At 36.9% G+C, this 16874-nt stretch overlaps 2 protein-coding genes and 1 long non-coding RNA gene across 4 annotated transcripts; all 3 read right to left on the bottom strand.

The window, feature by feature from the left end:
- Positions 1 to 181: 181 nt before the first annotated feature.
- LOC124338713 (gamma-secretase subunit PEN-2-like) lies at positions 182 to 994 on the bottom strand. Its single transcript, XM_046792841.1, has 3 exons — positions 673 to 994; positions 498 to 602; positions 182 to 416 (listed from the first exon to the last, which is right to left on the bottom strand). The coding sequence occupies exons 1-3, from the start codon at positions 731 to 733 to the stop codon at positions 277 to 279; spliced, it is 306 nt and encodes a 101-aa protein (XP_046648797.1). The 5' UTR covers positions 734 to 994; the 3' UTR covers positions 182 to 276.
- A 5911-nt stretch (positions 995 to 6905) lies between these two features.
- LOC124320890 (sodium-independent sulfate anion transporter-like) lies at positions 6906 to 11056 on the bottom strand. 2 transcript variants are annotated; one of them, XM_046783794.1, is made up of 13 exons: positions 10575 to 11056; positions 10468 to 10495; positions 9552 to 9822; positions 9176 to 9374; positions 8878 to 9098; positions 8626 to 8803; positions 8380 to 8544; positions 8133 to 8294; positions 7935 to 8075; positions 7711 to 7856; positions 7477 to 7641; positions 7260 to 7410; positions 6906 to 7190 (listed from the first exon to the last, which is right to left on the bottom strand). In XM_046783794.1, the coding sequence occupies exons 1-13, from the start codon at positions 10609 to 10611 to the stop codon at positions 7045 to 7047; spliced, it is 2010 nt and encodes a 669-aa protein (XP_046639750.1). In that variant the 5' UTR covers positions 10612 to 11056; the 3' UTR covers positions 6906 to 7044. The 2 variants fall into 2 exon arrangements, with proteins under 2 accessions (XP_046639750.1, XP_046639752.1); XM_046783796.1 differs by having other exon boundaries at positions 6907 to 7190; positions 10584 to 11054.
- A 3289-nt stretch (positions 11057 to 14345) lies between these two features.
- Positions 14346 to 16676, bottom strand: LOC124317950. Its single transcript, XR_006912416.1, has 3 exons — positions 15779 to 16676; positions 15314 to 15482; positions 14346 to 14865 (listed from the first exon to the last, which is right to left on the bottom strand). It is a non-coding gene; the product is annotated as an uncharacterized LOC124317950 (long non-coding RNA).
- Between the last annotated feature and the right edge of the window lie 198 nt (positions 16677 to 16874).

The raw sequence follows: 16874 nt of genomic DNA, 5'->3' as shown, positions 1-16874 counted from the left end.
GACGATGTGACGAACAAATTATTCAAATGGTCGAAGGGCGCAGCACAGTTTTTGCGAGATAATACTTTTTTCTAACTCGTTTTTTTCAGCCTCGAAAAGTAAACGTATTAAAAATTGAGCGTTCGGTTATTAACTACACTTCAAAGCTCTTTAGAAAGAATTAAAACTGTAACTACCTTTGTCAGAATGTTACTTCACCTGTATTAGAACACATGAACAGAAAACCAGGCATTAATTAGCAAAAGAAAGTCAGATTTCAGAATACATTTAATTAATTTATGGTATTCCTCTTGGAATGACAAATGATAACTGATCTCCTAATTCTCCCCAAGAAGCTCTGTTGATCTGGAAAACACAGGTCCAACTAATGAAAATCACCAACCAGACAAGAGCACCAATTCCTGAGCGAATGACATCTAAAAACAGGATTTGATGGGGATAAATTATTTTTAAAAATTATGTTAAACAGCTGAAGTATTTCTTAACATGTTATATACATTGTCTGATTTGATGTTGTTCTTCAAAATGAGGTTTATAAAATGCATCTCTGGAAAACCAAAAAGCATTAATTGTCCACAGGAATGGTAGAAAAGCAAATCCTCCTAAAGAATACAAATCAAGAAGAAATTGGTAAAACAGAACACCAAAGCAAATGAATTAATTTACACTTGCCATAATAATACTTTCGGCAAAGAACTAGTTTTGAATCATTTTTTAAACGTTCAATATCCATGATATTCTTTTCAGCGTTCACACCAAAGTTTACACACAGAATACTTCACAAAGATAAAACACACAAACGTTTACAAAGCCGATTTTGATCTCTGTATATCCTACTTTAAGCTTTACTATCAGCAATCAGCAAGCATCAATTGAATTGATTAAAACTTAAAAGGATAGTAATAAAAACCAAGTAAAAACAACTGTCAAATGAAACTGTGACAGCATTCAGCAATGGTGCCAAGAAGTAAAAATAAAGGAGTCAGCACGACGGTCTAATTTGTTACCATATCGCGTAGGCCTCTGGCAAAATCAGTAGTTCATTTTCTATCACTAGATGGAGATAGAGAATGTTACAAAACTGTCGACTGCTTCGCGGGAATATAAAATAGAAGTTGAACAGCGGAAAAGATATAGGAGTGATAGCCTATAGGAGCTCGTGGCATTTTCTCTGGCAAGATGTTTAGTTTATCCCTGAGTTATATTTATATACGAAGGTCCTTAACAATATAGGGTGTGGGGTAGGGGAGACTGGAGTAAAACGGGACGGTTTTTGTTTCCCCCCTATATCTCCCAAACTAATTATTGAATTTCTTTAAAATTTTGTTTTTATGTATTCCATATTGTAATGAACCCCCCATATTTTTTATATAATTTTATAATGAACCATTTCCCCATAAAATACCTTTAAAGTTTCCTCAGATTTGTGGGAGGGGCCTATTTTGGGGGGTAATTGAGGACACTGGGGTGGGTGATGAGGGACGTCCTCCGTTTTCGCCTTAAAATTCATCAATAAAATTAAAAAAAATTGAAAAAGTGTTCCACTGCATATACTCTTTGAGTTTATAAATGTTTCAAATTGATTATTGTGTTAATGAACCTTTTTTCTTATAAATACAAAAACCCTTATGGAGCAGTAGGACATCCTGCGTTGCTAGGTAACGAAATCGAGCCTCTTAAAAATGCTGTACGCTGATTGGTCCGTAACTGTCCCAAATTAGCCAAAAACAGCTGTCCCGATTTCCCGGTTTAGACACTTTTTTTTTAAAGTTCATACTGTCTAAACTAATCGATCTAAAATTATAATTTATGTTTTAAACGATCAAGAAATGAATCAGCTTCATTTCCATATTAAATTTACATGCCATTAGCGTTTATTTGTTTCTTCAAACATAAAATGGCGGAGACAAAAATTTCTAAAAAAAAACCGTTTTTTTTGTTTTGTCAATAACTCATGCAGTTATTGACAAAAACCAACCAAATTTCATGCCAAATTAGATTATACAGATTTACATAACATACTAAAAATTTTTACAGTTTTATTAACATCTACTATTTTTCCCCCCACTGTCCCTTTTGACCCGGTGTCCCGTTTTACTCCAGTCTCCCCTATAGGGGACAGGGTAGTAGTAGCTAGTAGTGAAATTCAGAGGGTTTAATGTCCATTTAGTGTTCCTTTATACGTTTCTTACCTGAATGACCAATCGTCACCAAATTTTGTACATAATTCTGTCAAAATTTGATACATGGCGTAACGGGGTTTTCATTTGTTTTTATTACTGTTTTAAAAATTTAATTTGCGTATGTGTTACCTAGCTGGTTGCCGAATCCTAGTTAGTGAATTCGCTTTTTTTGCGTAACCTTCCAACTGTCAGTGCATGATCAGCAGTGTAAACAAAAAGAAAAAAAAATTTGGATCTTCCCTAGCAAGACAAGTTTTCTGCTATGGGAGTGGAGAGTATTAATTATTTGATTTGGTTTTTATGTTCGATTTCGATTTCGTCTTTCGTCTTTCTTCTTCTTTTTACTTTGTATTTTCCCACTCTTGTTTTTTTAACCCTTTTTGTTTTATTATTACCTCTTTTTGTTTACTATTTTTTATCTTGATTTTAATAAATTTGGTTGTCCAAGTAAAATTTCTATGCCTCCTTTTTTAACAGTTAGTCATCAACCAAGAAGTTGAGGAACCTTTTAAAACTGTTAGATTATATTCATTTTGATGAAGCTCTGGGTCATCTCTCCCTTCTTCCTCTGTCCTCTCTTCGGTCATCAAGATCTTCTTGCGGTCGTGAAGAGTTACCACCGATCTTCGACTTCCATTTACCTCCGAAAGCTTATTAAGAGGAATTTTCAAAAATTACATACTTAGTTTTTCTTTCCGACTTGATCGAGATTGGAACCGCGAACCATGCGAATGGCAGCCTGGGTTTATAACCATTAGACCATCATTGTTATAATATTGGAAGGAAAAAATGGGTATAATGGTAGCTCGCTATCTATTAGCCAAGATTCATATAATGCAACATGTGACCGCATGATATAATTGCATTGTTACTATTGTAATAAGTGTTACTTTAACTTAATATAAACATGAAGTGCGACGTGGGGTGGCGGGGCAAAGCCTCCGCCACACCTAAGTCGCTCCACTCATAATATTGACAGATTATTAGTCAATTAAAATTAGTTAATGAGAATCAAATCATTTAAGAGAATAAAGGGACTCAGAATTTTCCAAACATAATAGTATGTATACTATTTACTTTCTACTATTTAACCTTGATTTTCTGTCTCTTTAACGTTTAAAAAAATTCCCGAAGGACATTACCGAAGGAATCTTGTTCCCTCTTGACTTACAAGAGGGTCCTTAGAGTGTCCCATTTTTATCGAATTTTTGAATTTCATCTTGGGGAACGAGATCGGGGTGTGTTATGACCAGGGGCACTCTTCAATGAGCTCTGATTTTGTTCAAATTTTGAACATAAGCTCTTCTTATAATCACCAATTTCCTGTCTGAACCCCGAAGTGTAATTATACTTCGTTAAATATAAATAAATAAATTAATTAGTTATTCATACTTAAAGTTAATCTATGATTTTGCCTGAAAACGATGACAACGCTCGTGGTGGGAATTTTTGGAAACTTACTTTTAATAAGGGAAAATCATAGACTAACTTTAAGTATGAAAAACTAAAGAAAAAGTCCTATTAACACCATATTTCAACGATCGATTCTTATACGCTAGGATGTTCTTTATTTGTTAACAACAATAGAAAAAATTTAGGTCCTATAGTTTATAAGTTATCGTCACTTTAGTTAGGGACTATCGGGCATAAGAGACCGTGTTAAACCTTTTTGGCGGCACTGTAAAATTTTAAAAATTTCACAACTTCTAAATTATACAACTAAAATACCGTTCAACAGAAAACATTCATATTTAATGATATGATGTAGCCTATCACAAGGTTTCATTTCATGATTTTTTTTTATTTTTAATATTTTAAATTCGGTACTTAATTAAAAGTTTAATGAAATTTTTAATTTAAATCCAATATTTTTAATAGTAAATATAAATCTTTCTTCGGAGGGTTTTAAACAACTCTTTATTACCTTGATAGTAATAAAGCTCATTAAAAAAATCAATTCTTGCAATTTGTTCTAGGTTAAAATCTAACTTTACTCCACTAAAAGACTAACATCAAGAGGGACGTCTGCCGCCACACCGGCACCTCCTGGTTTTTTCCGCTAGACGTCATCTACCGTTTTCAAAAAATTGTAGCATTTTAAGGGATTTTTAGTTTTTAGTTTTGATTTGATAATGGCTGGGTAATTATTTTTATTTCATTCATACTAACTAATTCAATGGTTGCAACGAATGCAACATGATATGGCGCGGATTTTATCTTGAATCGATTTCGATTGCGCTACTCCTTTCGGCGAGCTCCAGAAGCATTGCTTGCGGAGTGGAGCTACTCCGGGGGACAGATAAGAAGACGCAGAGCGTTGCCCCGCAGCAAAATTTATTAGGAGATCTTGGCGTTTTCCTAGAGAAGGCCACACAATCTCGAAGGCGAACACCAGAGATAAAGAGATTGCTTTCTCGCTGTAAAGTACAGCAGTCGACGTTTTCCCCCTCCCTAGCAGATAAATTTGACTCTGCGCTGCTCCTTTCAGTGAACTCCGAAAACTTCTAGGTAAAAAAAAAAATCTAGGTTTTTAAAACAATAGGAGAGAGCGGAGTAATGTGGGACATGGGGCTACATGCAGCATTGCAGTTTTGAGCATTTTCCCGTAATTTTTTTTTAAATAATTTTTTTACCCAACATGGGACATGGTAAAGGCTCAAATATGGTAAAAAAAACTTTAAAGTCGATTTACTCAGGGATGCGTTCATTTGTACAAACTTTCCCTTATACCAATCGAATCGGCTTAACGAGCCCTTTCGAATGGTTTTAAGTTGATTGTGCTACCTATAGGGGAGACCGGGGCGAAATGGAACACCTTTTTTTTCTGCCGTCTTTGTTATGATTTCTGACAAACTAGATGCATTTTAAAATTTCTGTTTGTTCTATATTGTTAAGCTAAATCTTGGCTACCCACTTATTTTTTTTTGCATGTTGAAAATGAAAAATGAACGAGATATAAAAGAAACATAAGTAAGCTTTTTTTTACTCGGTCTGAACTCGACCGAAAAAAGACGGGGTAAAATGGAACAAACCCTGGGTTAAAATGGAACGCCATTTTTCTCAGCAACGGCTCAATAAAATCTATTGAAAAATCTATAGAAAAATAGAACATTCATTAATCTTCAAGATTATTACTATTTTTGTAAAAATAAGAAAATTATTCTTGAGTAATCATTGTTTAAAAGTGGGACTATTTTTTCTTCAATTTTGTTTTGCTGTTTTCTGGTTGTTCTTACTTAACCCCGCCTATTTCCGCTGGTCATTTGTTTTTGACACTGTCCCGCCCCTTATGTTCGAGAAAGAAGGAGGGCTTAAATTTCAATGCGTCAAAATTTTTTTTGCCCAAATTTTCAATGCCCAAAAAATGTGTTCACTTTAACCCCGTAAAAGTTGTTACATAAAAAGTAACATTTTTTCGGTGTACAAGTGAGCAATTTTTTTTACGCCATAAAATAGAAAAAAAAATCTTTAAAATGGCTATCTTACTTTAGTTTTAATTGAAAAACCATGCTTAGAAACTAGAAAAATTAAACAGTTATCCTATTCCTAATCATCCAAACCAGTGATTTTACTTCTTCGATAATAACTTAACAATTATTTCAACTACTCCAACAAAATTTAACCCCAGGTTAAAAAATACCATTTCCCATATACCCAAAAGAAATAAAAAAATTTTAACGAGTTTTTCACTATAAAAGCCCTCTGTTCAACTTAACCCCCTGTTCCATTTCGCCCCGGTCTCCCCTACCCCCTCTTTTGCCCTTAGAGCCTAAAGGGGAAAGAAGAAAAGGGTGAAAAGGGGGGGGGGGGAAAGAGTAAAATTCATCACATTTAAAGGACCGACCACCAAAAAATGGCGTGGGGTCCGTTTTAAAGTGGGGGAAGCCTAACTCAACTGTGAACAGAGATTACGGTCTGAAAAACGAATTTAAAAAAAAAATAAAAAAAAAAATACCATGAGAAACAGCTTCAAAAACTGATTCTAATGATATTTATTTCAAAGGCACTAACCCTATTTTATCACCCTATTTTATTTTTTTTACATTTTTATGTATTTCACATGTATAGGTACCCCCCATATTTTTTATTTAATTTTAGAGTAAACCGTAACCGTAGGAGACGGCTAAAGTTTTCAAAAATTTGTGGGGCCTATTTTCAGGGGTAAGTGAGGACACTAACACTCGACGTTTGCTTTATAAGCCTTAAAATTTGTTAAAATAAAAAAAAATAAAAATCGTGTTTCCCTACATCGATTCTATATGTCTGTAAAAAAAAACTATCGTGTAAATTGAGATTTGCATTTTATGTAAAAATAGCTTAGCTACGCCCGATTTGAGGGCGGAGCTCCCTGCCTATCTCAACTGTAGTAAAATTTGCTGTCCCAAATTCCAAACCTCTCTTTTTTAAAAATTTCCATATTTCCTAAAATAATGGGTCTAAAATTCCAATTTTTTTTGTAAACTATAAAGAAATGAACAAAGTTTCTTTCCATGTAAACATGAAATGCATTTTTTTTGTATTTTTTCCGTAAAACCTTATATGGCGGCAAAAATTTTTACATCGAAAAGCCGTTTTTTTTATTTTGTCAATAACTCCTACAGTTATTGAAAAAAACACCAAACTTCACCCCGATTAGATAAAATGTTTTTACATGTTACACAATAAAACAATTTTTAAATTTATAAATATTTTAGATTTTCTCCTCACTGTCCCTCTTGACCCACAGTTCCGGAATACTTCAGTCTCCCCTAGAAGGCTTTTGAAAATAAAATCGCTGTTCGTATTTTTTGTACCATAATGTATTCACATCGGTATTTTTTCAATTTAATTTCAGATGATTAAATGAAATTTGACAATGCACTCAGCCCCGTGGATCTTGTTCAACGTCAACTGAAATGCTCATTGATGTCTCAGCAACGTCAGAATTTCTTTTGACGACTGTAGTTGACAAAAATGTAGATGATGAGGCGTTAGATAGTACAGGTGTTTTAGACAGTGTAGTAATATCTGTCAACATAAAAAAGGCACATAAGAATTTTTGCCCCCCCCTTCATCTTGTTGCTTATCACAATTTACCTTGGAGAAATGTGTCAAAGTCCATGTCGTCGGTGTGGATGTGCAGGTCATATCCAATGCCAGACAAAACGGGCAATACTTCTGGTTTCGTTCTAGTCAAGACAACTTTGTGGTCGTGTTTCTGCAAGCTCTTGATCATGTTGTCAAATCCCTGAGTAAAGAATTGATTTCATAAGCTAAAAAATCACATTTTGAATAAAATTTCTGGAAGAATTACGTAAGAGGTAGTGAAATCCGCCGCCGACACGTGGCTCATATCGATAACGACGATGATGCCGGGATGAAGCGCCGAGGCCTTACGAACACATGAAATAAAATATTCGATAGCGGTGAACACCAAACTACGATCCGGGGTGATGATAAGATATTCGGTTTTCAGAGACTGCGTGAACCAAAACATTGAATACCAAACAATGAAATAACCTATTGACTAATGACCCAATTTTTGTACCTGAACTTTGTGAATCCGCATTCTCGGTCGGGCAGTGCTGTACAACAACATTCCCAAATTGATAGCCGTACCGATTAAAATACCTTGCTCAAGCCCAACAAACACGCAGAAGACGAACGTCACTCCAAACGGAACCAAATCAATTTCTATGCTTACATAATCGAAAAAAAATACGTCAAACAAAATAAGGCCAAACAACAAAAATTGTTATTCAGGATATTTACTCTTAGATTTCCAAACCATTTTCACTAAATGGACTTCAACCATGAATATAACGGCGCAAATGATGACAGCTGCAAGGCAGCTTTTTGGAATGAAAAAGAAATAAGGCGTCAAGACGGTGATAGCCAACAGGACGAGGGAAGCTGCAATATCGAAATCATTTTGATTTTTGATTATTTAACATTTAAACAAAAAAATACCGGTGTAAATTCCATTGAAAGGTGTTCTGACACCGCTGGCAGCATTTACAGATGTGCGCGAAAAAGAGCCAGTGATTGGGAACGAAGATGCAAATGAACCCATAATGTTGCTAGCACCAATAGCAATCATTTCTTGACTGGCATCAATTTTCTTCCCTTTTGCTATGATGCAGGTTTTAAAAATTCCACAAAAAATACGTATTACGTATAAAATTTGAAGTCCCATAAATGCTGCGCTATGCCATACCAAATGACTTGGCGATTGCGATGGATTCCAGAATTGCCACTAACGGGGTAATATAGAGAGCAGAGCCAAGATTTCTGCATATCTCCACAAAAGTGTATATATTGTCGCCGTTCTGGAAGGTGAATACGGGTGGCTTAAAAGGCGGAAATCCACTGGGGATAGTACCTAAAAGTTCAAGCAAAATTTAGATGTTTCCGCATTCATTTAAAATATAAAGTCACTCCACTTATGAATATGTATTTTTACCTGTTAAAGTGAAAGGAAAACTGGGATTTCCAGGCTGTGTCAGACCGTAAGCGATGATGGATCCAACTATTATGACGATTGCGTTACGGGAGACGGAAATAAGCCAGCACCCTGTGTTGAACCAATTTTCCCAGCGGTTTCTCTCTCCTTCTTTGCCTAATTTTACTTGGTCGAGAATCTATAGGACATGAAAAAGAACCGGAGTTTTTCAGGAAATTCCGAAGTGATAAAGCGTCTATATCTTTATCTCACCCGAAGAAGAAGTAAAACGGCAATGGAGGATAATCCCAACACTGCGTCCCATTTTTTGGTCTCTTCAATGTGTTGGATAACCGCAATCCACGTATTCAAGAAACCTTCTGCTTCGAATTCCAATACGAGAAGAGCTTCAATCTGAGTTGTGGCTATGGTAAAAGCGGCGGCACTTGTAAATCCCGCCACGACTGGAGCCGCGATAAAATCAATTAAAAAACCTGCCAATCATCAATCGGATGGTGAAATTCACGGATAATTTTTTCGTCTTACATGCATTACTTTAAAATCGTTATACCAAAGTTAAGAAGGCCGAAAAGGAGAACGATGCACCCAGTTAGAAAGGCGAGAAGAATGGCCGCTTCTGGTCCCATTTGCGTGGCACCGGAGTCATATGTTACGAGAGCCAAAAGAGCCGTTGGTCCGATTGTAACTGCGTGTGTGCTGCCAAGTAGTGCATATATAAAGCAGCCCATGTAAGCAGCGTACAAACCATACTGAAATAATGTATATATAAATTTAGAGATGCTCAAGAAGAATGCCACACATGAACGACGAATTGGCGATACAAGTGCCTTAGATTCTAAATAACATAACATTACACATTAGATGGATAAGAAAAACTACTCGTGGTATCAACTATTTATTATGGAAATCAAAATATTCAGTTATACCTGTGGGGGAAGTCCTGCCACGGTTGCGTAAGCTAATCCTTGTGGGATCACAGTGACTCCAACAGTGATTCCGGCCACTAGGTCGGCTACGAAATCCTGTAGATAATATTTGGGAAGCCATTTCAGGATTGGGAAGCGCATGTACAACGTTTTCTTGCGAAAAATACGTTCTTTCCGCGTCCTCCACCAAGATTTCGGTTCCGAACCGTCTCCACCGTCATGTTTAGCCTTTAAACGAATGACGGTGACTGAAGAATGTGACACTTCTACGCCCTACTAACACAGCGATGTACCATGGATATGACTGAAGCGTACTCCCAAGGATAAGGGAGATACAAACAGCATATCCATGGGATGCTTCATGTTTATCCTTATTTCCCCTTCCCCGCACGTACCATTTGTATGTCCCTTGAATATACCGGTTTGTGTATACACAGTATCCTTTAATAACATCCATCTTTGGATATGATTTCTGTCAGAGATTAAAAGATAAAAGTCTACCCCGAGACTTGAACTACTGACCTTCAATTCCGTAGCTCACCTCTCTAACCATTTGACCAACTGTTCGTACAATTTAGGAACAAACGTTTGGGAGTAATGGAAATTGAGATATTTTTTACCTTTTTCGTCCACTGTGTACCTAATATGGTTATACTGTGATGCACATTCTGTGTATGTACCAAATGGTATCACAACAAAATCATACCCCCGAGTATATTACTTTGATGTACAATCAGTATGTTAATGAATATACGCTTATGGATCTACGATGAATATTCTTTATTTGATCCCATCCTAGATCCGAATAAATTTATACCTACGCTATACTACCGCCCCACAATTGCGACCTGGATCTATCCATCCCATATTTATCTACATCTTACATAAAGAGGATGGGCCGTGTTAGTAGGGCGCGGGGATGTTGCCCTTATTGTTTTCGCTGCCTGCAAGAAAATATAATTTTCATATTAAGCAATGTACGGTTCACTCAAAAATTATTCATGACGAATTCATGATGAATACTTGCGTTACTTGAATCAACTCTTCTTTCCTCTGCCATGGTAAACAGAGCTTCGCAGTCGATTGTGACATATTACTTTCGGACTGAATGTATAAAACACCAACCACAAATCTGTTGAGAATTAAAGTTTGGAAGGTTTGGGTTATCTATTAGATTCGATAGCAAATGAGGAGGTGCCGGTGTGATGGCAGGTCTCACGTTGGTCATGAGATTGTTTATTTGCATTTTACTTTTAGAGATTTTCAGGTGATGGCACAGGTGTAGGGGAGAGGGGGGTTCTATAGTCCGTTTTACTATGTAAAATAACAAGTTAAAAAATATTTAATTAATTAAATGTTGTTTCTTCCTCCGTGTCGGGTTTTTCTCAGACGGCTCTTCTTTGGGCTTGAGCACAAAATCAATTGAATGTTGGCTATCCGGAAGATACTGGAGATCCGTTGTAATCTTGACGTCTGACTTGACGCAATTTTTGACGTCTGAGATAGGGGAGAGAAGGGTTATATAGTCCGATGTACTATGTGAAACAGCAAGTAAAAAAATATTTTATTTTGGTTCTAAAATTCTTAAATTAATTCATGATGTTGTTCATAGGGGAGAACGGGGCAATTAAGGTAGTGGGTAACTTGGCATCCAGCGTTTTTCGTCCTCTTGCGACCGAGGGATTGCATTTTAAAAATTACCAGTTATAGTTTTTAATAATGCGCATCTTTAAAAAAAAATTATGGAATAGTCCATGTAGTATGGAAACAACAACTAAAATCATTTTTGGCCCTTAAATCGTGTCGTCCATTTCGTTTCTTTTTTCTTTTGTGGACTTTCAGAAACAAATTTTTATTTATTTTTATTAACAAAATTATTGCTTGAAAACGCAATAATAAAAAAGAAACCTTTTCTTGGGGCAACTTGTGTTGCTGGGTTAGAGATGGGAGGGAAAATTTTTCGGAAAATTTAGTTGATGACGCCATCGCCAGGTGTTCTTTTAGCCCGTAAGAATAACATGGGACATCCTACCCCACGTACATGAGCATGTTGCCCCCCGACTCGACCCATTCTTCATTTTCAAAGCTCTTTTGGTTTCAAACAAATGAAATTGTCAGAAACTAAAAATACACTTTTTATAGCTAATTTTTTCCTCTTTTTTTAAGTCTAGCGGGGATAAAAACTATTAAAAAAAAAGAAGTGGGGGCTCAAAAAACAAAAAAAGCGACAACTAGTACACCTCTCCCCTAGGTATCTACTATATTCCCTAAAAAATCATTAATTTTGTACATTAAGTTTTTTAGTTTTTCAAATAAATAAAAAAAACCCTCTAAAATTCTTTAAAAAACACATTTTTTTTTAATTTACTAAAAATTTTTAAATCTTTAAAGAAAAGTTAGATAGCAAAAGTGTAGATATACCTTTTATCTTAATCCCTCCCCCAAAAAAATTTCTTACTTCAAAAATGTGTTTTATAATTCAAATTTTCCCAAAAGCGTTTTTGGGGGGATATTTGGGACAAACATTTGGGGTTAAATGGGACTAAAAGGGAGTCTGTAATGGGCGGAGCTTAGCTCAGTGGCAACGCTGAAAAAAAATTAATTTTTAAACAAATAATTTTTAACATACAATAAACCTAAAAACATAGTGAAAAACAAATACTAGGCGGCAAATATAATCGCATGATATTTTTAAATTAATTTATAACAATATTTTAGTGCTAAATTTAGAGGGTTTCGCCCTGTCCCATATAAAACTCGAATTTTTCCACGCCCACTTTTTTCCGCAACTTTAAAAATCGGTAGCGAGTAAACTAACGACGCTGAAATAAAATAAAAAATACTGGAGATATAAAAATGTGAGACAAATACAATAAAACATTTATTTTATAAATCGGATGATAAGGAAAGGCCCTACACGAAAAAAAACGGTCCAAATAACCCCATTCTACCCTAACCGTCGTTGGGAGATTTTTCGTATCTTTGCCTGTAGATCCAGCAGGCCCACTCTTCCTTGTCGGAGGTGGGCCGTCAAGGGAAAAATTCAGAATTTTTTTTACGGACATATAGGGCTCTTTAGGATCTGTTTTCTGGGAGAATGGGACGAATGGGACGAATGGGAGGGAGGAGGGCGTACGAAAAAAAGGAAACCCACGTTTCCTCTTCTCCCCCATTCGTCCCATTCTCCCTCTTCTCCCCGTTCTCGCGCTAAAAATATGCCCAACCATGCTGCGTTGCCAGATAAAACGGCTAAAGAAAACAGATCCCAAAGAGCGCTATAGAATCGATGTAGGGAAACACGATTTCGATTTTTTTATTTTTAACAAGTTTTGGGCTTATAAAGCAAACGTCCCACCCTACCCACCCTAGTGTCCTCACTTAACCCTCAAAATAGGCTCCTCTTACAAATTTTTGAAAACTTTAGCCGTCTACTACGGGTTAACAGTTTACTGTCAAATTAAATAAAAAAATATGGGAGGGGGGGTACCTTTACATATGAAATACATAAATTGTAAAAAAAAAATAGGACGATTTAATTGGCAGATGTGGGAGAAAAACGAGAACTGTCCCGCGTTACTCCAGTCTCCCCTAAGAGGGTGAAAGTGAAATTGTTGTGTTTTTTTTGTTTTCTTTTTTTGGCTTTTTTGTATTAATTGTGTTGCTCCAAATTTTCGAAGTCTGACTTATCGCGTTGCTGCAATTTATGATCTTCCCCGTAAATTAAATCCTGTTCACTAACTTCTGGATTGTTGGTTATACACGCGACGGTATCCAGGTGGGAGCGGATATGTTCCAAGTAGGCACGAGATATAACGAATCTTCACAGAAGGTTTCATTCCGTCATGGCGATTTATCTCGATACGGACCACAGCGGGTGATATCATCTTTTTCCCGCAATATTTGGTGACTATTTTTTCTTTAAGGGCTTCAAGCATGGCTTGTTAGGTCTTGTGGTGAACTCACAGCATCTTCTTCTAAATCGGGCAATTCATCAAACAATGGCGGGAGTTTCTCACCGCTGATGGAAATGTCGTTATTTGAATTTACAGACAAAATGAATTCAATTCAATTCAACCACGAAGACATTCGTTGTAATATGCTCCGAAACGGTCTTGGAAGATTTTCCATGGGCGTTCCTTACGCTCCATGCTATAAAGACGAAGATAGTGATTGTACAATTTCGTTTATCTTATTCGGCCATCTGAATTGGTCTTGTCCGATTGTTGGCTATATCAAATCTAGCGAAATGTAGAATTAAAAATTTTGAGACAAAGCGAGGCACAAAATGCCTGAGGCTTTCTAGCAGATGATAAATTCCAACGACTACTGCGTTGCCGCGATGGATACAAATGCTAAAAAAGATGTTGAACAGCCCTATAGAAGGATAACATGGTAAGTAACTGGGACTATTTTGTAGGGTCCTTTTTCATCCGGTCGTATTATCCGGGCCTATTTCGTTCTGGTCTATTTCGACTGGTCCTATATCTCTGGCTGTCTTTTAGAATTTAAACGAACGAGCGCTCTCAAAATCACAAAGGCTCCCAAGGTGCTTTATATTTTGCCAACAACATCTGCAAACCAATGAATTTAAGGTTTTGAAATCGAACAGAAAAGGAGAACAAATCCCCCTGAAACGATGTCGGAAACATCCATTTCCCTCTCAAGTTTATGTTGCAACGTCGCACCCACCTCATTTTGCTATCCTCTCTCACCCCCTTTTTTCTAAACGCCCCCTCTTTGTTCTAGAAATCTCTAGAACTGACCTTGGCTCCGCCGAGGTAGGTTGCAGGCCTCTCTCTCTCTAGCCCTCTCTTTTCAGACGTCGCCTCGTCCGAATCACGGCAGATTGACTTCTCTCTCTCTCTCTCAGTTTCTCTCTCCCTTTTAATTACTTATTCTAACTGTATTCCGTCTTACAATACAAAAGATTGAAACAGCGTCAATATTCTCGACAAACGATGTAACCTATTACGAAACTCGCGATCGCAAGGAATCGGAATTTTGATTGCTGAAAAGCTTCTTCAGATATTTCTTAGTTTATTTATACGTCACGTATCAGCGGAATATTTTCAAGTTTACATATGAAGTAACACCACAGGTTAAGGAAACGGGGTGAAACTTAACGTAGGAGCGAAGGGAAAGGGGATATTTCCATGTAGAGGCAAGACAATTTTTTTTACATGTGACATTATTTGGATGGCCTCCCTCAGTTGCGTCTTTGCTTTCACCCTTCTGACTTATCGGTGGAGCTTTATCCATTTTCTGATGGCTTTGTCCAAAAATTGGTTGTTCCCGAATTTTAACATTGCTGCTCCTATTAAAACGATTGCAATAAAACGTGAGTTAGATGTAGGCCTGCAGCTATTAAAAAAATTGCAATAAAATATGTGTTAAATGTAGGCCTACGAAATATTTGAAAACAACTTTGGGCCCTCTTGGCAAGGGTGTTGTAGTTTGTGATTACGTGTCCATTATTTACCGAGGCCCAAAAATATGGCACATTTTTGGTGTCATAAGTAGCCTAAACCTCATCGCAGCACATCAACCTCAATCCAGCACATTGCTATTTTACAGCGTTTTTTTTTTGGTTTCCCAAAAGCCATGCTGACCTCTAATGAAGGGAGAACTTAACGAATCCAGCTTAAAAAAATAGCGCTGGAAAAAAGTAAGGTGGTGGGTTGAGGTTGAAGGTTAAAGGTTCAGGTGATGCTTATTGCACTTAAAACGTAGCATACAACAATAACCCTAGTAAAATTTCTTACTTTTGATTACGTCGTACAACGGCGAAAATGTGATGGGATTTTTTTGGCTTCTCACGTTTCGAGAAAAAATTATCATCTTCACCAGCCGGTGTTTAAATATGTATTCCAGAAGACCGATGATGAATATTTCCTGGTCTTCTGATGTAGATTTCCTCGAGAATGATAAAGCCTACGTAAAGCAAAATAATTATTATTACAAAATGACAGAAAATCCAAACAGCTATTAACAACAAATCAACGGACGTTGCATGGGTCGTTATGGCAATTGACATGTCCTTGCATGTATGTTTGATCAACAGCCGGCCGGATCTCAGTCTGTTGATAATAGGCAACGTCTAGGAATCATCAAGTGCCCAGCCTATCATCAAGGGATCGACATCCTGTCAACTGTGGATCAAGTATTCAAAATAGAAGCTTCAAAGAGCAGAAGAGCGTTAAAAATCGTTAAAAATCCGATTTTCTTACCAAATTCCCCTTTGAATGGTTTTGTCGTTGCAGCTGAACTTCCAATAATGTCAAACTCTATAATTTCTTTAATGGGAACTGCCTTTCTTGAATATTATTAGCGTCTGTATAGATCAAGTTGCCGGCAACTTCATCCCCACCTTCTTCATCCAAACGTTATATTTCTTCATCCAAATGTTCACCTTCTTCATCCATACATTCACCTTCTTCAACCACACGTTCCCCTTCCTTCACTGATGGAACTTCCACTATCTCAAAATCTTCAGACAACGCAGCCGGCTCAGGGTTTTCTTCCGGCAATGGTCCCTGATTAACTGGAAAAGAAAAAAATTATCTATCATTTTTCTGGCATTAAAAAAGATCGAATAGAGAGTTCTCCTCCTCTAGATGTAAGCATTGCTTTTTTGAATAGCTTTTAGCGCTGGAAAATAGCAAGGTGCGCAAGGTGCTGAGTGGAGGTGCTACAAATCGAAATAAAAACTTGCCATAGCATAAAATGGTAAAGAAACAAAAAACGCGCAAAAAAGCCTTAAACGGCAAGAAGAAAAAAAAATCTATTGGTTCCTGGATTCCGTGGGCAATAGATTAGAACTTTGAAACCCAACTATTCCTCTCAAGAAAAAAAATCTGTCGGAAAATCTTTCATTTTGCTAATCTTCTTTCTAGGCTCCGGCTTTTTACCCTATCGTCTTTTGTTTACACCACATTCCTTTCTCATCCCCTTCTTCTCCCCCTCCCGCCTTAATGGTTCAGTTCGCACCCTCGTTTTCGACTTCGAACAGGCGCACAATTCTGAGCTCTCATTTTCAGATTGTACAAACCTAGCGAATTCACCTTAAAATACATAACAATAGGACCATATTCTTTAAAGTGTTTCATCTCTTATTTTGAACAAAAGCACATCTCGGAGTTGTGTCTCTAAACTCTAGATTTTTACGAAATCTGGTGCCGTAACCAGGATTTTTGGCCAAGCGTTGTCGGCAATCATTCTATCTCTCTTTCTCTACGTGGAGTTGGTCTCGTGGTCTATCTGGTTTCTAAGTCTTTCTCAAGACTCGTGCGGCCGAGAAAACCTGGGATTGACCTCGTGTATGTT

This window comes from Daphnia pulicaria, chromosome 1 (assembly GCF_021234035.1).
Source record: "Daphnia pulicaria isolate SC F1-1A chromosome 1, SC_F0-13Bv2, whole genome shotgun sequence".
Lineage (NCBI taxonomy): Eukaryota > Metazoa > Arthropoda > Branchiopoda > Diplostraca > Daphniidae > Daphnia > Daphnia pulicaria.
The sequence above is the reverse complement of the archived record's forward strand: the minus strand, read 5'-3'. Positions and strand labels throughout refer to the sequence as shown.